At 42.8% G+C, this 26,902-nt stretch overlaps 1 protein-coding gene across 1 annotated transcript in view; it reads left to right on the plus strand.

Annotated features, from left to right (window-relative positions):
- Window positions 1-543: 543 nt before the first annotated feature.
- The window catches only part of NHS (NHS actin remodeling regulator), a 240,952-nt gene continuing 214,593 nt past the window's right edge, over window positions 544-26,902 (plus strand). The window contains exon 1 of the mRNA XM_014875790.2: window positions 544-958. Within this exon, the coding sequence (XP_014731276.2) occupies window positions 559-958 (400 nt within the window). The 5' untranslated portion in view covers window positions 544-558. The remainder of the gene's footprint in view (window positions 959-26,902) is intronic.

Consider the following 26,902-nt stretch of genomic DNA (forward strand, 5'->3'; position numbering starts at 1 on the left):
GGGCGAGGCGGCAGAGCCTGCCCGGAGCGGAGCGCCGCTCCCCGCCCGACAGGGGCCGCCGGTGCCCCCGCCGCCCGCGCCCCGGGCCCGCCCCGCAGCGCCTCCCCGCGGCGGCGGCGGGAGCCGGCACCGCCCCGCTCCCCCCGCCCGCCCCCGCCCCGCCGCTCTCCCGGGCGGGAGGCTCGGCGGCTCGCTCCTCCTCGCGGCCGCGGGATTCCTCTCTCCGGGTTTTCGGGCCGCCCCTTCACACCCGCCGCCGGAGCGGGACGGCGTGAGAGCGAGCGAGCGAGCGAGGCGGCGCGGATGCGCCCCGGCTCCCCGCGGCGGCAGCGGCAGCGGCGGCGGATGCTCGGCGGCGCGGCGGCCGCCCCGCAGCCCAGGAGCCCCGCGCAGGGAGGCAGCGAGGCGATGAGCCGCCCGCCGGCGGCCGCCCGCGAGTGACGGCGGCGGGCGAGGAGCGGCGGCGGCGGCCAGGAGGAAAAGGACGAGGAGGAGGAGGGCAGCGATCTCCGCCAGTGCCCGCAGGACCCCGGGGGAGCTCCGGCCGAGGGCTCGGCCATGCCCTTCGCCAAGCGGATCGTGGAGCCGCAGCGGCTGTGCCGGCGGCAGCCCGCCGCCTCCGTGCTGGAGGAGAGCTGGGGCGCAGAGCCGCCACCGCCGCCGCGGGACCCGCCGCCGGAGGAGCCGGGCACGGCGAGCGAGGGCGCCGAGGCGGCCGGCGGCGGGGAGAGGGAGGCGGCGGCGGTGCTGATGGTGCTGGACCTCTGCTCGGTCAGCAACGTAGCCCTGTCGCGGATCCTCCGACAGCTCTCCGACGTGGCCCGACACGCCTGCACCCTTTTCCAGGAGGTCGAGGCTGACATCCAGGGCACCCACCGCCGTGTACGGGCGCTGCACGGCCGCATCGCCGGCCTCCAGGGAGCCGTGCGCGGCCTCGACCCCAAGCAGGAGGCAGTGCGTAAGTACCACGGAATGCGGGATGGATGGGGCGCACCGCAGGATGGATGGAGCGCACCGCAGCACGGGGCGCCCGGCGGGGAAAGCCATCCCGTGGCAACCTGCCGTGCAAAGTTTGGGGCCAGAGTCGGTGGGAAAGGCGCTCTGGCGGGGCAGCAGAGTGGGAAGGGAGCGGGCGGGCGCGGGTCGGGTCGGGTCTGTGGGCGCCGCTGGGCGCCGCGGCGATGCCGGCGGGAGGGATGATGTCAGTGGTTTGTGCCTTACGTAAGGAGCTGGCTGGCGAGGCTCTCGGGACGCATCTTCTGCAGCCAAGGGTTTGGCCAGGGAGGGGGACGAGGTCTATGAGCTGGGCGCCGGGGCTGATGGAGGTGATCCGCCGCACTCGGGCATATTTGTGTTTTGTCCCTTTGCCGCCCTATCCCTTTTCCCCGACAGATATCTCCCCCTTAGAAGTGTCTCTGAATTCCCGATCAAATGCTCTTAAGCAGAAATAATAAAACTGCTTCGTCGTTACCTAACCGTCGGGGCCATAAAATAAGGAAGTTTGGCTAATGACTTCTTTCTGTTTAAAGAGTAGCCCTGAAGAGCGAAGAGGGAGGGTGGAGGAGGGGGAGGATAAAGATCAAGGCAATATAGAACTTGCGTTATGAGCAGCGCTTGAATCCTGTTTCTTCTCCACCCAAACTATAAAAGCATTGAAAAGCTCTGTAGTTCTAACAGCTGCTGAATTCTGCTGAATATGGCTCGTGTTCACAGCAGTGTAATGATTTTGTACTCTCGCTAGTGCATACGCTTCCCAAGCACTTGTGGATATGTGTTCTCTTTTATAGATAGGGCTGTCGATTGGAAGTCTGGAGTAGCAGAGATTGGTGTTGGTTCTGACCTCTCAGTATCTGTTTTAGGAAAAGCAATGTCTTGAGAATTTGGCTTAGTTTTTGCCTTCTACTGTACCCCTCTAAATCCTGAGTACCTCCACTAAGTACAGCAAAGTGAGTTTACACCAGGGTAAATAAGACCATGCCCTCTTCTCGGTGTTTTTCGTGAATATGCCTTTTAAAAATTGTGCTTTGGATTTCCTCCCCTTTGGAGCATTGTGGAATATACATAACTCTTCTAGGATCAATGAAGCTGTCCTGATTAACAGAATTAAACCTTAAGTATTCAATGGTATTTAAGCTACATACTCAGCAGATGTACAGTGACTTTGCTGGTGATGTATTAATGTACACCAACCATAGATGAGACTGAGGGAGATTTTTTGAGGTTTCAGGATGAGTGTGTAATCAGAGCAGAGTGCTTGGCTGTGATTGGAAACTGCAATGAGAAGGAGGCTTGGCTGGGCTAGTGAGGGAACTGTCTGAGGAAATGAAACTCCTCATATCACATTCTCATCTGTAGGTCTTTTGAGCTGAGTAAGTGTGGGTATATACTAATGTAAGTGAGAGCAGAGCTTAGCTGTTCTAATCTGTATGGCTTTTTTCTTTCTGGGTTGTGCAAGTGCAGCTTGTTTGCAAATCACAGAGCAAAATCTTGATATTACAGCACAGTTATGTCATCTGCTTAATTAGAGAGTCTGGCATTATCCCTGTGATGATAAATGCAGATCCATTTTTTTTAGTGTTTGGTTTTCTTTTAAATCCTTCTCTCTTTAAGAGGGGAGAAAATTTTGGTCATGATCTTCCGTGTGTTTGCCAGCTGTTCTTTCTTTCTCTTGTATACAGCACAGTGCCACTGATAGATCTGCAGATGTCCCTGGGTCTGGTCAGCCCAGGGATCCTCCACAAGGCTGGGCTTGCCTGCAGCTCTACAGCTGCTCAAAGCACACCTCCCTGTCCTCATCACTTCTCTCCATGCAGTGCTGTACCACATCTTCCCTAAAGGTGAAAGTCGTGATACAATCCAATGTACACGAACTTCTTTGCCTCCTTTGGCTGCTTATATTCCCTGTCCAGTGTTGGATCAGCAGAGCTGCATTTACACAGTGCTGCAATTGACCATCTCATCTGAAACCCAGATCTGAACAGCACCACTCTACACATTATCTCCTCACATTGCCTCAAAATCCATACACACCCAGAGCAATACCTCCCTTTGGCCTCCAGACCCGCTCACTGTTCCCAAGGGACAGATAAAACTGCCTGGCAGGAAGCTGCCCATCTTCCCTGTAGTGTATAATGATAGTGTGCTTTAACTCTCTGGGCTGACGCCTCCTCCTTCATTATTACTTTCAGCAAGACTATGCTAATGTTTGTTTTATGCATGAAGTGCCTACATAATTCATTCCTCAAAGTATTACACTCAAGTCACTACACCCAGTTGTTTTTTTGAAACCAAGAGAGCAATCGGAGGTGGTCACAGATCTGCCCAGGACCAAATCAGCATCACATTAAGGCATACTCACTTCTATCTCCTGTGGCAAGCATGGAAATGATGGGATGGCCTCAGGGCTGTCTTTTGGCTGTCCAGCCCAAATGACGCATCCAAGAATAATTCAAAGTGGCTGGAGGTTCGGACTCACAACCACAAGGAACAAGTTGGTGACAGGCATGCAGCCACTCCACCCATGGCATGACTGTAATGGCTACATAGAATTTATTGCATGTTATGAGTCTGGAGGGGCTGGGCTTATTGGTACATTGACCAAGACACCATGTACTGGGATGTTAACATCAGGACAGTGCAGCCCAACCACAAGTTTTTCAAGTATTCAGTTTAAAACTACTAGCCTATCTTAGCACAGTGAGACATTCTTCATATTCCAGCTTCAAGTTCAGCATAGTGATTTGAGAATGATGCTACTGGACGTGCCCTAGATACTGAGCTGTGACACTGGAAGGCCGTTTTTTTCGTGCCTCGTAAGCCAGCTGGATCTGAGATTCCCCTGTGAACAGTCAGGCTGTGATAGGAAAAGTAAATGATGGGCTAATGCCATCTCAAGAGCTATTGGAGCCAGCGGTTAGAGGGGCAATCCTTGGCCAGAATGCCATTCCTTGGCAATTGCAGAGATGGTACCAAGGGGAAGGGGAGCAGGAAAGGAGTTCACTTGAAAATAGCATATAATACAGTTTTGCATAATAATGTTGTATATTATACTGAAAATTATGTGTCATTATATTAAAACATCTATGTTGGATTCAGAGACTATTAACCAAGAATTAAAATTAATTAAAACTGGCATTTTCCCAGTAATGCTTATCACTACTCCTGTAATTTTCACAAGGCCTTAACATTCTCAGCTCTGTTGCTGTTGCAATGGTGAACATGCAAGTATGTGTATACTTTGCTTTAAGAAAAGTACTTAAAAGTCCTCTACTAAGCTACTGGTAAAGGTATTTACTTATGTGATGCCCTTTGTTTTTGTCACTGTTCAGTGTGATTGAAAAGCTTTGTTAGGCACAATAAAGGACAGATTCTGGGCAGTTACAAGCAGGTCATCTTCAAAAACTCAAGGTCCCTCGCCTCTGCTTCCCCAGAATCTCCTTGTCCTTTCATCTTTCTTTTAAGCCTCTGGCCAGCCAGCATCTTGCAAATATGAATCCTTTCCCATTCTCTGAATGTAAGAGAAACGAGGGTAAGAAATGTTTTCTTGCTCAGCTCCTGAACTAACTACTTTGCCCTTCTGCCACTCCACTGCTTTTCATCATGAGCAGCTCCAGGGTCTGCTTCTAAAGCAGAACCATGTGGGAATAAGATGATTGTTGTCAGTCTCGATGTTGCTTAGAGTTTTCTTGTTGCCAGCAAGAGAACTGAGCAGTGTGGTACTGCCCAGTTTTATTATTAGATGCTTGATTATCTCGGTAATGCAGAAACATAGAAGTGCTGGACTAGTGTGTAGACTTGGGACTCAGTGCCTCCGTATATATTTGGAAAGATGATTTCTCAGTCTAGGGGACTAGAGATCTGGCAGTTTAAGTGGAATATTGTACTTTACAGAAACTGATGATGTAAGCCGTCTTGCTTTCTGAATAATAGGCAACAACCAGGCAGCAGATTTTGAAAACCCTAGCTAATGAGATCCTTTTTGCACCCTGGCATCCCAGAGAATTCCACACATACCAGGCTTTTTTTTGAAAGCATCAATGTGTTACCAGTAGCCAATCTTTCTAAAAGCTGTATGGTTTCCCGAACTTGCCTGCTGTATCTTCATTGCTCCACTTTTCTATTCCTGATTTTGCTATGTGCTAACAGTTAGTGATGCAGCTGCTTAGAAGTGTGGGGATCTCCCGTGTTACTCTGCCCCTGGATCTCTACAGTGAGCTCCTCTATAGGATTTTCTTGTTTCCTGAAGTGTCAGTATTGAGATAAAAAAGACAGCTCTGAATTCTTTATAATTCTGATTCTTTATAATTTTAGGCTCTGCATTAATTTATTCTGTTTGATTGAAGTTGGTTACTGAGAACAGCCTGGCAAGTTTCACTCTTGCTTTTAGTCTCCTTTCGTTGTGCTTTTCAGGTGGTTTTGTTTTGATTTTGTTTGGTTTGGGGTTTTCGTTAGTGTGACTTTTAACCACGCTGATAAAATGCTTTTCTGTTTGGGTTTTGAGCACTACAGGGAAATGTTTAATCCCTTTAAAGGTTTTCATGTGTTTTCTGCCACAGTCCTACCATTTTTACAAAACATATATTGGGCCCAAAGCTCATCAGAAAATGTACCTCCTCCTCCTCGACTTAATGTGCTGAAGTCTCAATTGATGTTGAAATGGAATCAAGAAATTGTCATGCTTCCATCTCAGAATTCAGTTGCATTGTAAGGCCATCCCAGGCTTAGGCTTAGTGAGCATCCTTGCAGAGATCTGCAGGGAGGTACACAAGACCTTAAGAATAGATGCATTTTGAAAGAAAAAAAACAAACATCCAAGCTGGGAAGGTAAGTGTTGCACTTTATCTCAGCCTCTCAGGATCCTTGAGATTTAAAGTGCAATTTTCATTGTATGGATTTTCTGTGGTACTGAGGCGCAGCTGTAGATCTCCGTGGGTTGGATACATTTACGCAAAAATATCTCAGATACTGCTGGAGACAAAGCAGAAGAGATTCCTAGCTTCCTTTAACTTTTATTATTGTCCTTTATAGTTAGTGAGCCTATCTAAGTGTGAGGATAGTTACTCTTTTAGAGGTGCACACTAATGTAACCTGGGGGACATGAAGCAAGAGGATGTATTCAGAGCTCCCTTTATACACTGACATTACATTAATTGGCAAGTCTTTGTTGGGTGCAGAATAAAACCTCCAAAGAAAAGCAGCTGTACAATGGATGTGGTAATCCATCACTTTCAGCTTTGTGTCCTTTACCTGCCCTAATGGAATGACACAACCTCTTCACTTGTCGTTTTGGAAAAGGAGAAAGGCTTTTGGCTTTACCTGCCAGGTTTGGTTTCTTGGTGTTGTGCTGGTCACTGTGTACTCATTTGTATTAAAGAACTCATCTCTCTGGTGCACTTGCCTGTAGTTTGCCCATGAATGCAAATAACCCAAGCTGTGGGTGTGGGAAAGTTGGAGAATTTCCTTGGTGCATGATTTCTTCTGAATGCAGGGATTGGTGTCACATTAGCAGATTGGAAAGGAGAGGGAGGCCAAAGCACGGGCTTTCCTTCTTACCTTTACTGCTGTCAGAACAACAAAGGGACAGAGGAAGAAAAACCTGCTCACTTAAGGATCCCATCCTCACTTTACCTTAACATTCACTAGAGCACCATTAGCTAGAGTACTGCCATTTAGAAGAAAAATGCCTTATCTTTGTTTACAGAATGGTGATAGAAGACCTTTAAAACAGGAAAACCACCATTCAGAGGCGTTGCTTGAGGTATTTTTTTCTCATGCATTTAGTATGCGATAGAAGGTAATGGATGTCAGGTGGCTTTGGCAGGGATGTAACTTTTTGAAAACTGAGGTTGTCACCTTCAGTCCTGTTAGCTTGTGGAATGCAGACTCTGGTCTCTTTGCAGATAAAAGTGTAGTGTAAAATCCTTTGTCCTGCCAAGGCCAGTGAGATGGTCGGTGGAAAGGCTCTGAGAGCTCAGTGCTCACATAGACTCACTAGACTTTGTCTGGCACAGCTTGGTAGCAGGTGAAGAGCAGAAAGCAGTGGTTTTTCTCCAAAGCCATTCCCTGTTATGCAGGTGTAAATCTAGAGTTTTGCTGAATGTCATTTACTTGGTCTTCCACTGGTGTAGCTCAGAAAGCCTGTGCTATAGCTCCTTGCTTGTCATTCCACAAATAGTACTTAAGCTAATGTACCAGATTTGAATGTTTGGGGATTTTGTTGTTAGATGGAGAGCCTGCCAGTTAAAAAGCATATCAAAAACATTTAGTGTTTGATTTCCACCTCACTGCAGCTACACAGCAGTGTAATACCATAGTTAATGCAGCTTCTTTCTGGCTCATGCTCAAGAGCCAAGCAAGAGTCTCCAGTGGGTTTATTAGAAATTCTGCTGGAAATGTTTTAACTCCTTTAAGACCAATAAGGTCTCCTTTACACAAGAGCAAAACTGCAGAGAAGATACAACCAGACCGGTAAGAGTCATCAACTTACTGTGGATCTAGTGGTTTCGCAGAAATTCTTCCTATAGCCCCTTTAAAACTCCATGCTTCTGTTTAAAAACCTTAATAGCATAATGTTTGTGTTCATACAGAAACATAAGATGAATATTCCAGTGAAATCAATGGAGTAATTCCTACTTTTGGTTAGTTCCCCTGCTCATACAGTGGAGATATGGTGATTAAGAAATGAATGGACTCTGGTAACAGTGCTGAGGGCATGGGAAGGTCATTCACCTGTTGATTCAGATGCATAAGAGATGTTAATTTTCCTCTTTGAAAGATGAAGGGCCTGGAGTGTTTCCAAAAAACTCTTGCACATTTCTCAAATGTCCTTGGACTGAGGGAAGGACTTGCAGGACGGAAATATAAATACCCAATTTCAAGGTGCCACTCAGCTGCTGTTCTGGATCAGCAGAATCAGGTTTTGTTGGCATTTCTTACATAGGTTTACCTGTTCAGAGGCTCCAGTTTTGAGGATCAGATTAGGCTGGTATGGTAGAGATGTGCAAAGGTGCAGAAAAAGAATGGGAGCAGTCCTTAGTGATCCCTGCCATGAGCCAGTCCCAACTTCTCCTTCGCCATTTGGGCAAAAGCAGACTGCTCAACTGTTTAAAGGCAGCACCTGGCTCTTCCTCTCTCCAAACTGGAGAGCAAAAGAGTTCGGGTGCAGGGGAGCCACAGCTGTTTAAAAAAGCCTCTAATCTGACACATTTCCTTCACACGTGTTGTACCTAAATCAAGCAGATAGCCCCAGGGAACTCTTAATAGCAATGTTACGATGTCCAGAGTGGGGGTGAATATAGGACCAGCTGATGTGGGTAATACATGTATATTTTAAAAGCATTGTTGCAGGGTTTTGTGGTCGCTGGAGTCAGAGAGCTGGGATTGTTCAAAAGCTCCTCTTTCCAATCGCTTGGCATCTCCATGTAATCAGAGGCTGACATCAGACTCTCGATTGGAGCTACTTGAGCTATTAGGCTGTGAAGAGCAGAAACTCTCTGTGCTACCCAGTGTGTATGAGGGGGGAAGGTTTTTTTTCACTTCCTTTGATGTATTAGCATCAAGAGAGGGAGTCTTCGCTTCATTCCTAATTGCTTCTCGTCTTTGAATTTATATACCAATATGTAAGTAACTGCAAAGGGAGATAGCAGAATTTATAAAAAGTTCAAAAAGGCAGGGCTTAGAGCATGATTAAAATAAAAGATAGCATAGATGCTGTTTTTAGCTGAAATATCTCCCTAGAATACTTTCCATTTACATTCTCATTATATCTAACTGCTTCTAATGCACTGCTTAGTTTAACAACTGGCATGTTTTTAGGGTAGATTTTAAAGTAGATATACACCCACTGTGTTCTTAACTTGAGACTTTAAATTGCAGTATCTGTATTGGACAATCTTTTCTTATACCTTCTTGGCTGAAGGCAGGAAAAAAGCAATACTGATAGGAACCTAATTAAGCCTGTAGTCCTATTACACCAGGAGCTGTGTGCTTGAAATGCTGCTCAATTCAATGAGTGCTACGTGGCACTGCCATGTTAAGTCCCAGCAGAGAGTGACATATTTTTTTTAATAGGATCACTGTAATTCTTACAAAGCCACCATGGTTTTCTCTTTCTTTTCAGCTGCCAAGGCAGTTGGACTTTGAACTACAATCACTCAGACTGAGTCTCTGAGAAAGTTTGGAGATGTCTTGCGAGTGTGTGCATGTGATTAAGGGGAATGAACATGGGGCAGTGTGTTTGTGCTATAAATATGCACAGAGTCTTCAGGCTTCTGCAGCTTTCCCCCCTGCCTTCTCACAGTGTTTTTTGTTATCTTGACAATGTTTGAACAGACTTTTAAGTTGACCCGGACAGAGGGTGAGTTGGTGCTGATCCTTATTGAAGATGTGTGTATCAGTGGCTACAGAACTGGGTCATTTTTAGGAGCAGAATATGTAAGGTGCACTGAAAAATTTCAGTGTGTCCAGAGGCTTTGGATTGCTTTAAAGTCAAAACTGGGCTCTTTGTGCATGCTCAATTTTGCCCGATTTTTTTTTTCTTCCCCCCCCCCCCAAAAAAAGGCATTACCAAGTGTTGTTCTCTTCAGATGCCAATGACTGTCCATGATTGCAGAAATCAGATCTTCTGGATGATGAAACTCAAGATAGGCAGCAGTAACTCACTGTGATGCTCAGAGGCAAACTTTTTAAGGATGCTACACATGTTTCACTGCATCCAGTACTTAGTGATCTATGATAAGGGGCGATTTTATTTTTAAGTGAAACAAGAGATTAATTATGATTTAATGCTTACCATGCAAATCAGAGCGGGTACAAAGAATGGATACTATTCAGTTCCTTTTTTTCTCCCTGTAAAGTTTATTTACTTGAAGAAAAAAGAGGGCCAGTTCTTGTCATAGACATGGTCTTTTGCTTGGTGAAGTGGTTTTTGATGAAGTGTGTGTACTGGAGGAGAGTAAAGAGATGTATCTTAATTTCTAAGAAAAGAAATAGCATATCATGGATTGACCACTGACTTTCACATGCCCAGCCTTAACCTTGGAAGCTACATAGCTCTGTGCAGCCCAGATTTTGAATGCAAGCTTTTTTCATTTCTTGTTTTTTTTTTTTTTTTTGGAGGGATTATTTTCTCATACTTACCCAAACCCACTTCTGACTGGTTGTGCTGCTTCAGGCTGTGCTAAACTCAGCTTCTCTGGCCTTCCTCTACCCCAGCAGTGAAAATCATCACAGAGGCTCCAATCTCAGCACACTGAGGAGATCTCACCTCCTTTTCTGTGTTGACTGTTCCCTGCAACAAGTATTGCTGCAGTAACCTGAGGTCTTGGTCTCTGCAGAAGATTGCCTGAAGCCTTGCACACGGTTAGCATACCAAAGATAAATTTTCCCCATATCTGGATTATCCTGGCAGCACTGTTTTTAGCCTTGTTTCTTATCAAAACAAGTATTAAGGAATAGCACATTCTGTGTGTATAGCAGGGAAGAGGGTGGGTGTGCCTGGGTATCTCGCACCAGCCATTCACAAATTTTATATTTGTTACTCAGCTACAATTTCAACTACATTGCCACAATGTAGAAATCATAAAAGAGGCTGTCAGGTAAAGGAGAGGACAGATTATTCCTACTGTATTTGGAGGAAGGTCTTGTTCTTTATTAGAAACTAGAAAATCCACTGGGGAAGGAATCCCATATAAATGTTCCAACCTAATAAAAAGAAGTGCTTCAGTTGGAGCTCACATTTACTTCAATGTGAAAGTCAGTCTTTGCATGACATAAAAGCTGGAGAAAACCAGGCTTCATTAGCTCTGCTGCTTGTAAAACTGGTTGTTCGTATTCCTCTTTCCCCTCTAGAATTGCTGATTATTTCTTTTCAATTTCAATATTGTTTTTTTGAAACTTATGCCTTGAATGACTTTCGTTTTGTGCCATCCTATCCTTTACTCCTCTTCTCATGGTGGTTTCACAGGGGCTATACTTTTACCTCTGTCTTAATAGGAAAGGCAACCCCCCCCACTCCCTTCATGGTGTGAGTGAACAGTATTAATTTTTACAACTGTGGTTTATTCTCCATTGATTATCTTTAATGTGATGCTGTCTTGTTCAGTTAATAAACTACCTGCTAAGATGTAATTATCCCCCTCCCCCAAACATAACATGCTTTTAATAGATGTTGTAAATGCACTCATTGTGCCTGGCACATTAAAAGCACTGGTTTAAGTTCCTGTACTTTCAAATTGCACTGTAGCTGAAGTGTATTTTGTGGCAATTATTACTCTGCTAATATTCTAAAATAAGTATGACTACTTCATTACTTCAGTAGTATTTTTAGGCCTCTGTTACAGCTGCCACAGGCTTGACATAGCTTGTGCCAAGACAGAGGTTGGATAAGCTATGCTCTGGATAAAACCCTCCTAAGGGAGACTAGGAGGCTCACCTGAAGGTTTATCATTAATTATATATCTCTGTTAGCTGATGTGAATCAGTATCCAGATTGAAATATACCCAGGGTATTTACCCAGTTTGTGCTGTAAATATTTTTAGGGACCTCTGTCAACACACAGAAAATTTAGAGTACAATTTTCCCTCAGATCCAACAATAAAATCATCTGCTTACAGGTACATATGAAAATGAGCACCTCATGTATTTGAGAAGTGCTGTGTCTGTAAATGAGTGAATGGGTTACAGCTGCATTCAGCAGCTATAATGTGACTATTCATTTATGAAACTGTCCAAGGGGAACTTAACACAAATTATTACTGTAGATCAAAAGTATGTTTCACTTATCTGCTTGTTTCTAAGAACCCAATAGAATGGCAATTATTTAAAGAAAATAAGGGAGAACTGCAAAATATCACAGTTCAGGCTGATTATTTATTTTGTTTCTGAATCCTGTTTGGCTTTAGATCTGTCTTGATAAGCAGCATCTTGGACTGTGAGACTAAAAGGTTCTGTCACCATAAAATAAGTGTGCCCATTTTTGTGCAGACCTTTTTAAATGACAATTGAAATAGGTTTTCCTCCAAGAGGAAGAAAAACAAAAAGAGGTTATTCCTCAAAATTCAGTGTGTCACTAGAGAAGGAACAACTTCATTATACACATGTGCACACACACACATATATAAAAACACACACAGAGAAATGCTTTTCTAGATAATGGAAGAAGGCCAGTGGAAAGATTGGACAAGATCATATTGGTCACTGAGATTAGAAAAGCTTGATAATATGAGAAGAAATTTACAGCCACATTAGCAGCAAACTCATCAAATGAGAGAAAATATTTAGTACTCCAGCTCTCATTGCAGAGGTAAGAATTGAAGGTAATTGATGTATCTTGTTTTTCCTTGTTTTGACTTTGTATGCTTATCCAAAAGCATCTCATGGTTGAGTTCACTTCCTTCCCATTCCCTGCCTCTCTCAATGGAAGATAAGTTTGGACTCTGAGATTGTGATGTTATTGATGGAAACTCTTGTACTGCATGTAATGAGTGATCAGAAGTGAGGTACATCTTGCTTAGGAAAGTGGGAATTCTGCTGTTTGGTACTTGCATACTTGCAAGAGTATAGACTTTGCTTTTGAATGAACTGCCCCTGCTATATTACAGCAAGTGTTGAAAAATAAAATTAAAACGTAGAAAAGCCAACTTAATGAAATTAAATCTTCCAGGACAACAGATGGGTAAGTGAAAGGTAAAGTGATGCAAGTCTAGATCATAGGTTGGACTTGATGATCTCAAAAGGTCTTTTCCAACCTAGTTCATTCTGTGATACAGTGTCTTTTGCAGAATGCACTGAAGGAATGTGTTGTATTTGTTTTTGCAAAGAGATGTCTCCCATGCCTTTGTTCCCTTTTGAGGCAGTCCAACCTCGGGCTTGTTAAATATGTCTCTACAGAAGCTGGCACATACTGACCTTGTTTGCTGCAGTCTGCTCTTCTGTAGCTTCTTGATTCTGGTGGCATGAGCCAGATGGACAGAGCCCTAGAGCTAAACGCTGGATAGCATAATTAAGTGCTCTAGTATTGAAGGCTGGAGCTGACTGAGACAAACTTTGGCTGATACTACAATATTTCTTTGTCCAAGTTACATCTCCAGTGTCAAAGTAATTCCTATTTTTCCTTTCAGATCATATTCCTTGGGTATGAGGATACTGAATTATATACCAATATGCTTTTCATTGACATAATACAGAGTTCTCTCTATTTCTTTGTGTCCTTTTAGCACTACAGGAACATTTCACAAATTTGTAGAGCTTGTGGAAGCTCACCTGAATTTTCCTTTCATATTTGTACAGCCTTTTTTCTGCTGTGTTTTGAAGTCATCGTGGTCAGTTGTGAGCTGCATGTGAATTCTGCTCCCTGGAAACTCCATGTCAAGCACATTGAGGACACTGGAACGTGGTTTATGAGGAAATAGGAATAGAGAGCTTTTAGGTGAGCTCTGCTGCTACCTGTCAATGGCTGATAGGTGTGTAGAGCAGATTCAGACCCATCCTGGTGCTGAACTCCTCCTGAGTGAGCTGAGAATGTTTACTTTTGCAGGCTGGAACTGAGAACGGGGACCCAGCAGCTAAAATACCATTGACTTTTCATGACAGCTTAGGAGAAGGTTGTTAGTGACATTCAGATCACCAGGTTTTAGCACTCTAAACTTTGGGCCATCCATCCTGTTCAAAGGTGAGTGTGTCTTTCACTCTTGAGCAGAGGAAGTTTCTAGTTCAGTTGAGTCCCTTAAGTTCTGTGAGTGTCACAGTGTGAAGTGGGTACTGCCACAGGCTTTTTGGCACTCTGTTCTCAGGTCTGTGGCAGAGTGACAGCACATCCTTCCTCTCAGAGAAGTTACCACACAAGCAGTGAGAGAGAGTCAGGTTGTGGGGTGATAGATCCACGACACACAGACCTGTTTTGTAAATGACAGGCAATCTGCAAGGCTGAGACCCTTCCACATCAGGAGTGCTTCAGTCCTTCATGGGAAAATGCTTTCAGGTGCATATGAAGGCAGTACCCCCAGTGGGATTCTCCAGTCTTACTTTTTAGCAAGCAGGAGTCCTTGCAGGCTGGAACTGAATAGATCTGCAGACCTTACTCTGTGAGAACTAGGCTGAGTTTGCAGTTGCCAGTCTTTTTTTGAGGTCTGGCTCATAGAGGAGATTGAGCTTTCTTACATTACAGACAGCGTGTCCTGGTTAATTACAGTCATGTAAAGATGAGGTTTTACCTTGGGACTTGGTTTAATTAAAAAACGGTGCTGAGAAGTTTATTAAACATCTATGTTCTACCTGGGTGCCAAGTTCTAACGCTGGTTTTCTTCAGGTGCTCTCCCAGCTCCAGTCAAAATGGGCCACCTGAACCTGACATCTGCACTAATGAAAGGGGAGGGAGCACAGGCTGTCATTCTCTGTCTAGCCTAGCAGCTCATTTTTCACAGCTTGAGCTTGTTGCTGGGCTTTGGGGAAAGGTTTTTGCAGGTAGTAGATTCGGAGGAAAGGTTGCAGTGCAGAACCTGATGCTTTCTCTGTGTAGCGGAAAAACCATGATCATGCATGTGAAATGTGGACTAGAGGAGCCTTGTGTGGGTGGTCTTGTTTTGACTCTTTCTGCCCCCTTCCTTTCCCTTCCTGCTCATGTATGCTGAAGTCTGTCATCTATTTAACTTCAGCTTTTCTAATAATCCTAGATAATATACAACAAAAACAATAACAAGGTGCCTGGATATGCAGTCCTTCTGAACTGTAGAAGCCACAAGATTTCTTAGACATGCTTTTTGTTAGTACTGGCTTGTGAGAGACCTAGCACTCCATGATGCCCATCTGTTAGCAGCATGTTTAAATGTGATTAATGTGAAAGTTGCAAGAATTGCAATAGCTTTTGCTGCTCTACAAGAGAATCTGTCACTGTTAATCTCTTGCAGTATTAAAAGCTTAGTACAGTAAATCTAATGTTATGGAAAGCTGTAGCTTTGCTTTTGTTACTATCACCTTAGTGTATTATTAAACTACTATTAGCTTTTCCTCTGAAGTTCACAAGCATAGAGGGAGTGTAGATACCATGCACATGCAGAAGAATATTTAAAGGAACTTTTAAGTATGAAGTCTCTCACGAAAGAGATGCTCCAGCATAAAAGAGTTTTGGGGAAGATTAGGTTTGGTATTTCTGAGGGGATGTGGACAAAGCAGTATGTATTAAAAGTCAGCCCTTTCCCAAAGTGCTGGTGGAGGCTGAGAAAATCACAAGCAGTGTCCTAATGTGGTTCTTCTTTGCTGTGCATTGGTAGATATGATTTACCCACCCATGGCAGCAGACCTACCTCATTAGTAGTTTAATCAGAACTGTTGCATCTTTAACAGGGATGATAGGTAGGATAAGCAGTGTTATGGCACAAGCAGGGTCTGTCTCCTGGAGCAGGCTGACACTTCAGGAAGCAAATGGGAGAGGACCCAGGGAAGGAAAATTACTTGCTTCATATAGCTACTTGTGTTGGAAAGGATCAAAGAAATCATAATGAGTCAGTATTTTTCTTTTTCTTTAAAGGACATTTCAGGAGAGTGATTCAATTAAATAGTAATTTATTCAAGATCTGCAGGTGGCTTGTAAGTGTAATCATATCCCCCTTACCTTTTAAACCCAGATCTACAGCTTTGTTCATTTTAGTGGAGGTGGAGATCTCCATTCTTTGATTTACAGTGTCAGTTTGGTAGAGGAGAGGGCTTGTTATAAAACTTCTTGGTTTATGGCATGATTACAAGGTGCTTTTGTTTCCAGCAGGGACAGCAATAGTGCTTTGGTCAAGACATTTCCAAACTGCTTGCAATCTTCTTGTAAGATCATTGGGCAACTGTAGGACAAATTGAGACCTGCCTTTCAGTGAAACAGCCCCTCGTTCCATCATGTGCAGTATCTTCACAGCTGCCAAGTAGCTTATCCACTTTCACTCATTGCAAAAAGTCAAAATCAGATCAGATAGAATAGTGCTGTCACAGGGGTAGTTACAGAATATATATAGTTGCAGAAATCAGACTGGAATCTATGGGATTTCTGATTCTTCCCTGTGCCCCCCTATAATCCAGTCTTTGAATCATTTGAGAGCTCGACATGCCATGATTAAAAGCTTCAAGGACTATATTTTTTCATTTACCCTCCAAACAGATGACCATCAAGTCCACTGCTCTGAGCCATTAGGAAGACTTGCAGGGAAGAGAGCTTGTCATTCAGACCAAGTGCAGTAAAGGGGCTTTCTCCCTTGTTGCACATTGTTAAAGTGGAACTTAAATTTGGTGCCTGAGGGCTGTTGTGGCACACCCTGCACCTGTGAGTCTCACTATTGCTCCTGCTCTTTGTCCTGTGAATTGAAGAGTGATGTCCAGTATCCTCCATCCATTCTCAACAGGAGAATCATGTGCCAAAGGCTTCAGGTAGTGGGCTGAAGTGAAGGTCATGCAGCATGTTATCAAATTAGGAGACTGCTTTGCTCTGTCCCCTCCCTTCAGCTCTTTGGCAGTCAGAGACTGTTAGCTCACACTGTGAGAAATTCCAAGAACTTCTAGGATAGTATTCCAAAGCCTTGCAAAGCTGTGTGTGGTAGTGTAAAATCTGTTTACAAGAGTTCTCATGGATCAGCTCCTTCCTATACTCACGGTTGCAGGGATATCCCTGGAAAAGGGCATTTTTTTCATTAATTGAAAGAGTCTTGGAGATAGGGGAAGGAGGATTCAGCTGCACCTTAAATGCCTTGCTGTTGCCTTATGCTTTTAGTTCACTTTTTAGCTGTTAAAATGTGGAGGAAAGAGGATTCAGTGAGCAGCTATGTATGTGTTTGTCTTCAGTGAATGCGTGCTCAGGCAAGGCAAGCATGATTCAGCTGCTAGTTAGTGCTGATATACCAGAATTGGCAAGCGCTGAACACTCCTGCTACTGGATCTGCCCCAGTTGCTTGATGTGCAGTGCTGAATGGATGCACATTCACCAATGCTGTTGCACAAACAAATAAGTTAATAAAAAGCAGCTGATTGTGTCATTGTAAGATGTAGAAACTCCGAAGTAGCACTGAGATTATTCAAAACCAGATGTTCTTATCTGGAAACTCCTAGAAACATAAAGTGGTTAGGTAGGATAGACACAAAACAAACTACCTTGTCATTAAATGATTTCATGGTGAGGACTTTTATAACAGTTTTTCTCTTGAAGCCTTATCCCAGGTCTGAGTTTGACAGCGAATTTAGCTTTGGATTATCTCAGAGATAATTGGAGCTGCATTGGCATTCTCCAGTGAGAGAATTAACTCGCGAGAAAAAGCTTTTTTGAGGGGACGCACTGGAAAAAAACCGCTCCGTAAAAACTGGAATTATACAAACCAGCTGTCTGGCCTTATATAAAATTATACTGGCCCTTTGTAGCTCCGTGTAAGTGGTGTTTAACCCTTGCCACCACTACCGGGTCCTGCTGCGAGGGATGAAGTCGGCGGATGGCTGAGCGGGGAGCGATCGTGCGGGGCAGCGGCGGGGCCAGCCTTAGGTCTTTATTCAGGCACACAGAGCTTCCCGCCCTCATCAATCACTTCGGGTTCTTTTTTTTTTGCTTTTCCTCCTTCTCCGAGGGAACTCAGTAAAAAGACCGGGCATACGGAGCAGCCACAGCAAGCTGGATCATTTCCATTTATGTTTCTCTGCCCTCTGGAGGCAAAAGTTGTCGCATGGTTATGGTCTGAGGTGTACTGAGGGTGCCCCTTCTGCCCCGGCTCCCCAGGGGCTCATGTGGTGCAGGATTGACTCCTCTGCCCATGTCCCTGGGAAGAATGGGTTTTTCAACTGCGGAAATGAGCCCAGACCGCTGGTCCTGGCCGCACACAGATTCATTTTTAACTTCCACAGCTTAAGGAGGACTCTAGCTGTGGCCTGTGCCTGGAGACTTGCATTAATGTCCTCTTTTTATCAGCTGATAAGAAAAGTTGTGGGGTAGTGTTCATGCACATCCTCTTCAGTAGCTGTGAAAACACCTGAGGATGACAGCCAGTTTGGGAAGTTATATTGAGCCTTGCTGCCGCTGGAGAGGGAATGAAGTGCTACTGTGGGCTGTTCCAGGGCCATGGCAATGGTGGTGTTCTGCTGTAACAGTGGAGAGAACAGCACAGGGTCCCCCTCCCATCCCAGACGTGGCCTGCTGCAGGCTGAGGTTGCATGGAGAGAGGGCTCAGGGGAAGAAAAGTATATTCTTTCTTCCTTGAGCCTAGTGGTAATCCTCAAATACTCAGAAAAATATTTTTGATCAGAAAATCATGGCTGGTACCAGATGGTTCAAGCAAAGTGTAAGAAGTACTGTAGTAAAAAGTAGTAACAACTGCCCACACATGAAGCTTTATCCTAGAGAAGGAAGGCTTGGCTTTGACAGGTCCTTTGAAGCATGAGCTTCTTATGTGCTGTTTGTTCACTCTGTTGTCATTGCACACTACTATTAACTGAGCTGGGTGTGTGGTTTTTTTTTTTTTTATTCTCCTAAATTCTTGGCGGCCTTAGTGATGAAACACGGCCAGCAGCTCTGCTGGTTACCTGTGTATTGCCTGGGAACTCTCTGGAATTAGTTTAATTTCTCTGAATACCCACTTGTTCTTGCATTACAAAGCTGGATAATTAAAGAATCCCGGAATTCTCCCTCTGTACTATTCATTCCTTTGTGTACCTCTTTCTTGCTCCCTTATATCTAAATTAAATACATTAGACCTCTCCAGTGTCTTTCCATCTGTAGATCTTTTCATGCCACTAATTATTTTTATAAGCTGTTTCTGGAGCTCTTTTATTTCTCAGTATCATTCACAACTCAAAGGCGGCTGCAGACAGCAGTATCCTTATAAATGTGTTCTGGGAGCTCCTTTCTCCTCAGTTTCTCCCTCCATCCTCCCCATTTTTCCAGGCTCAGTGCTGTAGCCTTCCTTCACTAAACCTGATGACTTCAGCCATTGTAAGTGAAGAATACAGAATCCTTCATTTATGTGTATTTATCTGATAAGTGACTAAAGCTGCAGGCCTAAGCATCTTGGTGAGCTGCCATATCATTTGCTAATCATTAACACAGTTGAAAGGCTTTTTTCTTTATTAAAAAACAAAGTATAGTCTTTAAAGAATAGTATTTTGCAAGAAGAGAAAGCTGTGTTTGTTTTGAAAGGAAGATTTATTGGGATGATATAATCCTACTTGTGCTATCTCCTCACCTGTTTTTCCTCAGGGAGACCATCAATCTTTATTAACATTTCTAAATCAAAAGATAAAAATGATAGACAAATTCCTGAATGGGATGAAAATACTAATAAGAGCTGAAAGAGAAATCCTTTCCTTTTAGTACCTGCTGAAATTGAATTCAAAGAGGATCTAGTTCACTATAGATGTGTGTGATCTCAGAGCAGTTTTGTGGCATCAGTCCTTTGTAACATGAGATCGGACAGAAAGAGCAGTGGTGCATGGGTCCCATCTGGAAGGATTTATCATCTGAACTCTTAATGCTGGGCTTGCTTTTTCTTTTCCCATCTAATCTTTTTGCACTTATATGCCTCACGTGAAACAGCTTTGAGTGGGTCCTAGACTTGGCTGGGTCCAGCTTCTCACCTTGCTTTACCATTTCTTTCCTGGAGCTGCCTCTAGCACAGCTGACACTTTCCTAATCCTTTGGGCTGTCCCTGCCTCTGGCTTTTGCAGTGCTGGCTCCATCACAGCATTAATACACACAGCTAGATGTTGCCTGTTCTGTCTGACAATGAATGCTGTGCTGCATTCCCAAAGTTAGCACAGGTTTGACAGAACTTAATTTTTTAGTCCACTCCTTTGTGCCATTCCTGCATCTGACCTGTGAAAATGCATTCAAAGAAAAACGAGGCTTTCTAAGTGCTTGGAGAATGAAAGTTTCAGAGAGAAGTTGTCCCTCAACTAGCATTGGAGGGACATTTGCTGAAGAAGCAGCCATTGGGCTTGTACTGTTGAAATTCGTTCTCATTTCAGGAGACACAAGTCACACACAGATGTTTAGTAGCTTATCTGGGACTACCTGAGTTCTCTCTTCCCTCTGAACATAATCTATAACACCTTGCCTATGCAGGCAGAAAAAAATTTGCTCCATGTATTAGGAAGAAAATTATAGATGTAAAAGGTTGCTTTCTGTAGACCATGCACTGGTGCCTCTTTCAGATAGAAAAGTGGTAAATCAGGCTGAAAAAAGGACTGTTTCCAAAATTGTCCTTCCCTTTATTTTCTTCACTGTCACAAAAAGTAGTCTTGTGACCCCAGCAAGGGAAAGCATGCAATTTGTCTGACTGTGATCTTTAAACACAGTTTGAGCGTATCAACCTTCTCTATAAATTCTAACATCCACAGATACATACATGCATGTTAAATATCTATTCATCCATATATTTAAACTGTAATAAATTATTAGATTTATTCACACATTTTAACTTCATTTTCGACATTCTTTGCAGCTCTTTGTAGTTTATTGTTTGGGGAACAAAAGGGCAAACCCCAGGTTTTTTCTTATTTACAGATAAAGTATACTATGCTGTGATTCCAGTGACTGATTTGCTTTCTTGACTCGGTAACCCCAAATTAATCCACAGCTCTTCAGCACTGAACTACACTGGGTCAGAGTTAGAACTGTGGGCTGTATTGGAGAATCAGAGCATTTTCCAATTTATTTTTCCTTTTTGATCTAGTGCAGTATATTGCCTGTGTTGAAACTAAACAGAACTAACTTTGTAATCTCTAGTGTACAACCTAAATTTCTTTTTCAAATAGGTTTTGAATAACAAAATATAGTTACTGTTGACATTCAGTCAACAAAATATTTTTAAAATACCTAATAAATAGAAATGTCTGATAGCATTCATTTTTTAATGCAGAAACTAAAGAATGACTGTTCCTAAGGGAAATAAGACACTGTCTGGGAGTCCTGGAACAGAAAACCTATGTGAGACAGTGCAGCACATCCCGAATTTGTGCTGTGTAACACAGCTTTTGGCAGAGCAGAACTGCCATATCTAAGTGAAGCTGATGGACCTGGGTCACATCTTTCCTATAGAAGCAATTATTGCTGGATGGTTTTACATTAATCTCCTTCAGGGTAGTCTGGGAGGTAATGTCTTCCCTGACTGGCTCTTCCAAACATATCTGTTCATTCATGATTGTGCAGAAGGTAATGTTTGGGAGCAAATGAGACAGATGCAGTCCTATGGGTCAGGCTTGATGTACTTCCTTTGCCATATCTTTCTAAAAAAAGCCTTAGCCCTAATTACTGGTTTCTCTGTGAAAGCATGTAGGAAATCAGCTGGTTTTATCAATAGAAATTTTGTCTCAGAGATGTTCACTAATGCTGAATTCTGGTCCAACACCAGGAGGTAGGGTTTTGTTTGTGTTTTGCTGTTGGCTTTTGTTTGTTTTTTTTCTCTAAAGAGTTGTAAAATATTAATGTTCTTTGTGTGTGAACATTAATCAGGGGGTGGTGGGTGAGGGAGGCTTCTTCAGGGGTCAGGCTTTGCTGCTGTGCAAAGCCACTGTGAAATTGGAGGCATTTCTGCTGGCAGTTTGAGAGGTTCTAAGGTGAGGAATGGGATGAAGCACAGTGATTGGGACTGATCTGATCATCTCTAGGCTTTTTGCTCTGGAAGGGCATGACCTTCAGTGCATATGGACCATAGTGAACACACTGAGTGAATATATAAAATGTCTCTGAGGAAAGAAGCAACTTAACATTTAGTGTTCAAATGCAAGTAAGAGAAAGAGAATGATACTGGAATAGACACAGGAGTGTCAGGAAGGACAGGTGCCTTGTTTTAAACAGACACTATTTATGGTTTAATTAGATTCCCGTGTTAGTCCCTAGGTCTGAAAGGAAATGGAAGAGGTATTCAAAATTCCAAAAGTTATGATTAGAAATTGGACTAGTCTGAGCAGGTAACAAAATCTGCCTTTTCCTCTTTGTCTCTCTCAGGAGTGCAGTGGCTGGTGGAGGAAAAAATACTTCTTATGATTGGGTGACCTGATTTTGTCTCCCACTTGTACAACACAGCCTCTTGTAAGAAAACGACTAGTCTTAAATTCATACATAATTGCACAGCAGGGAGACTGAGTTTAAAAATGCAGATTTCAGTGTGTTAAGGAGCAGAAATCTGTTTTGAACCCTTGAACTTCCTTTGTTGTTTAAATGGCCACCTACAGAACCCGTCTGCAGAGAGCCAGTGAAACACAGTAGCTTCTTTTATATGGAACAGTATCTTCCCCCACCCCTCTCTTTCTCCCCTCCTTTCTGACATGAATGTAATACTCTATCCTTGTAACAGAGGACACGAATTATGGAACTTAGAGCCTATGTATGTCTAGGCTATACAGTTGCAGCAAATGAGGGTATATTCTGCTAATCAGTGGTACTGAGCTTGGGAACAGTGTTATCTTTCTTTTCTTGAGAAAATGAGCTATGTGCTTTATTTTACATGTTTTCTTATTGAATAGGAGCTCGGTTAGTAGGTACAAGCCTCCTCCTAACTGTATCAAAGGGGCTCATGTTTATATATTTGTCCTCAGATGTTCAAAATCGTGTTCTTCTGCTGCAATTTGGCAACTTAAGAAAGCACCAAATATACACACCCTACTGTTGCTCTCCCATATAATTAAGTGCTATAAAGGTAAATTTGTGTTATGAATATGTTTTTATAGAGCTTGTACTTTATCATACTTGCTAAAGCCTTAATGTAAAGGGCAATGTTGACAACTGTGCTGTGACTAACTCAAATGAGTATCAGCAAGGAAATTAAAAGAGTGTGGGATACTTTGTTTCATATAAATGACTTCCTAAACTTTTAGCTTTGCAATTTTGCATTTTTCGTGTCAAGAACAAACCAAAGAAATTAAGCTCAAACAAATCACCTTAACAGCAAACATGTGGAAAAACAAATTTTGCAGAATGGATGACTTGAACATAAAGAGGCTTTAGGCCTTGTAGACCTGGGTTGGCATACACCTGTTCTGCAAAATACATTTTTACGTCACTTAAGCTAAGGTAAAATAAAGATACCACATTGGGGGAATTAACTCTTTCACAGTTGTGTTCTTGTCTCTGTGTTGATGTAGAATTGGATAAAGTCGTGTTCTAGCCCTCCTGGGGACCTTCTTAAGTGTGACCTGTCCTTTGAAACATTTTGGGAGATACTGCAGGGAGAAGGTGTCTGTCCTGTCTTGACATGGAGGCAGAAGTGATGTCTGTGATGTTATCATGGCAGCTTGCTTCGGTATGCAGCTAGGAATTGATTGTCTAGAGCCTGAATGGCCTGAACTCCTTTATGAGATCTCATGTCCCATGGCACAATGCCCACAAACTGGCAGTCACCAGGCATGTGGATTTCTCATTCTGATGATAGGGCCTTTCAGAAGGAGGTGTTTGCCCTCAAAAGGTAACTTTGCTTGGGAGATTGTTAGGCTGCATGCAGCAATGATGGGGCAGGGAGGATAATTTCTGCGAATTTTCTTTCATAGGGGAGGGAGGCTGTTGGCTGGTTTTGGAATATGCTTACAAGTGTGGGGAGTGTGGCTGCATCCTTGTGCAGGCTTAAAGTCAGACTAGGACTTCTGTTTTCTTTTGCAAGCAGAGACACCGTTTTGTGCTTAAAACACTGAAACATTAAGACATTTGCTTTGCAGGAAAAAAACAAAGTGTTTATTCGTGCTGCTTACCTCATCTCTGTGGAAATTAGTTTGATTGTTTTCGGACCCTTTGTCACTGCATGACATGAGGAAAGGGTGGATGGCCTAGGAGTAGCCTCTGGAAGATGATAGTGAGTCAAACAGTGAAGCTGAGAGTTCTATAAGTTATTCATGGCCTTAAAGTGTAAACTGTGCATGAGAGAAATGCATTGTTCTGAGCACACACTGCTGAGTATGCAAATGAAGCTAAGACATTTTGTTCTTATCTTGTTACAACTTTATTCCGGAATGTAATTAACAGCTATTTTATTAATCTTATTCATTTTGTGCATAAGCTGTACTGTTTCAGAGATTCTGTTAGTACCTGTTTGGAAAAACACTGGTGGAAAGAGGACCTTGTAAAATGGTTGATGAACAGTTGCTCTTGGTTCAAGATTGCTGACAGTCTGGACAGTGCTGACAACTTCTGGGATTTTACTGACCATCTTGGACTGCCAAAAACTAGAGTCATATGCTCATTTGAGCATTAGCTCTCCGTGTTTAAAAAGAAACAAGTTACTAGCTAGTCTGGTTGTAAACATTAGTATTTTGAGCTCTAGAGTTTCACAGCTACAAAGGTGAATGGAGAGCACTAAACTACCATTTATCAAACAACCCACAGAGCCCTGGTACTTCTGAGTAGATGTTGATGCAGACTCTGTTTTAGAAGCCAATGGCATTTGACTACTGATGTCTGAATACTTGAACTTGGCAATAATGGACAGAGATTGGTGTATGAGCTCCCTTATAAGGTGATTCTACTTGGAACTGAGCTAAGCATCTTAAAATAAATCCAAAGCACAAATAAATGGTGGTTGTCTGTCTAGAGAATTTCCTGATAGGCATATTGCTATGTTTTCTCTAACTGCAATTAGAGGCGATTTTCCATCCCACTTAAAGAAACTTTACTGCTTCATTGACTATGTACTTCCATAGGGCTTTCTCCTCTCCAGTTTTTACAGAGGAGGTCTTGGTAAATTTTGTTATTTAACCTGGAAGTGGTAGTTTTAACTGGCAGTGATAGTACCTTCTATTTTTGCAAAGAAAGTTTAAAATTATGGAAGAATAACTGTTAAAATTGGTTGAATTGAGATATTTTTCTTTCAGAATTGGCCAATGTATATGACAGTGCTTAGATCTTTTTCTCTTGACATTCCTCTTATTAACTCATTTCTAAATTACAAGAATCTAAGATAAATGTTAAGGAGCAGCCTTTTTTTCTTTTTCTCTAAAACACTCTTTTTAATGCTTGTAATCTCTTAAGCTATTAAATAGCTGAATAGACTTAGTTAAAACCTGTCCTCATTTTATGATTCAGAGGCTGCATATTCTATGACCAACATTTCATATTATGCATTCCATCTATCTGGAAATAATGTGATAAAGGAAGTGAGGAATACTTTCTGGCTTTGATAGCTATAAGTTTACTTATAGAAAACACAACTCAGTATTTATGTCTCCATCTGAATGTATTTTAATAAGGGAGTTGGAGCACCACCATCAATACCATTGTCTGTGTACAGACTGAGTAGAACAGCCAGAGCCTTCAGGATTAGACCTGTAAATAGATATGTTTGGTTGTGTCCTTAAATCTGTCTGTTTTTCTATTTCTTTTGATCCAATGAATCTTAAGGCTTGTGAGCTTGGCTTCAGGCTCTAAAATACAAAGGCTTTTATCACAGCAATTGATAGTAGAAGGGCAATAACCGTTTTGGATTCACATGGAGCCCTTTCCTTCTTAGCATTAATACTATTCATTTTATTCTTATTTTGCGATATATACTGCCTTTTTTTTTTCTTTTGTTTTTTTAATCTACTGCAGAACTGCAGTTATTGGAACAAAGTCAGTTTGTTCTCCCTTCTCAAGCCTAGGCTGTCTTCCCTCACTACACTGGAATTTCTGTGATTTTAGTCCTTCTGTTCAACTTCCTGGTTCAGCTCCACTATGGCAGGCCCTTTCTCCAAGCATTTCTGGCCATGCCTTCCCACGCATATCACATCTCATGGTGGAAATTCCTCTCTTGGTGGGGTTTGCTCATAACAGCAGAGCCTTAAGTGTTGTCGAACCTGACTGAAGGCCATGAAAAGCAGTGTCAGGAAACCTGCTGATTTCAAGAGGCACTGGATCAGGATAGCAGTGGAAAGGGAGGAGGTGAGAAGATGGGAGGAGGGAAAAAGGATCTGGTTCAGAATCAGGAAAATAGTGTTATTCCTAAGTGGTCAGCATGTCTTTTCTGTTTTCCACCCCTTTGAGAGGATGGATTCCTGGCTGGTCACATGGCCTGGGATGTAAGGTTTTATCTGCCATTAGATGTGCTCCATGGCTCTTTCCAGTGCCCACTTTTTTGACTTTCATTGCAACGTGCACTTGAAAAATAGGTAATTAAAAAAATTATCTATTCCTATGTGTCAGGCGTGCATTCGAAGTTGAGCAATATTTTCTCAGCACTTAAATTCATTTTCAGATTATAATTTTCACTGGCAGTTCAAACTTTATGTAGCCCCCATGACATCGGGAGAGCCATTTCACTGGTAATCAGGGGTACACTTGGGGTAACTCTGGGATATGACTGCATTGTTCATCTTGGCTCTGTGCTGGCACCCATCTCCCCTTTCATCATGTTCAGGAGCATGGTCTTAGCACTATTAAAATTTGGGGTTAGTTTTAGCAGGACTTGTAAACAGGAAAGGCAGTGTTCTGTGTCTTGCTCTAAAAGCAGGGGCTCTGGGTTGGGGATTTTTGTGTTTTTTTATCCTCTCCCAAACTACTAACTGGGATTGTTTATATTTTACAATATTATTACTCCTGTTATGAGCTGCCTAAGGCAGCCACATCAAAGTACTGCAGAGTGTGCATGGTGCCAGCTTGAATAATAGCAACAAATGCTGCTCTCCCAAACCTTGGTTTGATTTTATTGTTCCAGTAGGAAATGAGTTGGTGTGATCCCTCTGTCTGTGAGAGTCTTTGACTAGAGATCATTGTTCTGGCACTCAAATCCCTATTTTAATTAGAAATGAAGGAAATACTTTGAGCTGATGCTTAGATAAAAGCTGTGAATGATATTTATCATTCTCTGAAGGAGTTTTATTTTCTTTCCATTTAAGACTTCACAGCAAAATCCCCCATTTGATTTAATTTTAATTTTTTTGTTGTCTCTGAGGTGGCTGAAGCAGTGGCAGTGTTGTCTCAGCCCCCAGCAG

Source organism: Sturnus vulgaris, chromosome 2 (genome assembly GCF_052056855.1).
Source record: "Sturnus vulgaris isolate bStuVul1 chromosome 2, bStuVul1.hap1, whole genome shotgun sequence".
NCBI lineage: Eukaryota > Metazoa > Chordata > Aves > Passeriformes > Sturnidae > Sturnus > Sturnus vulgaris.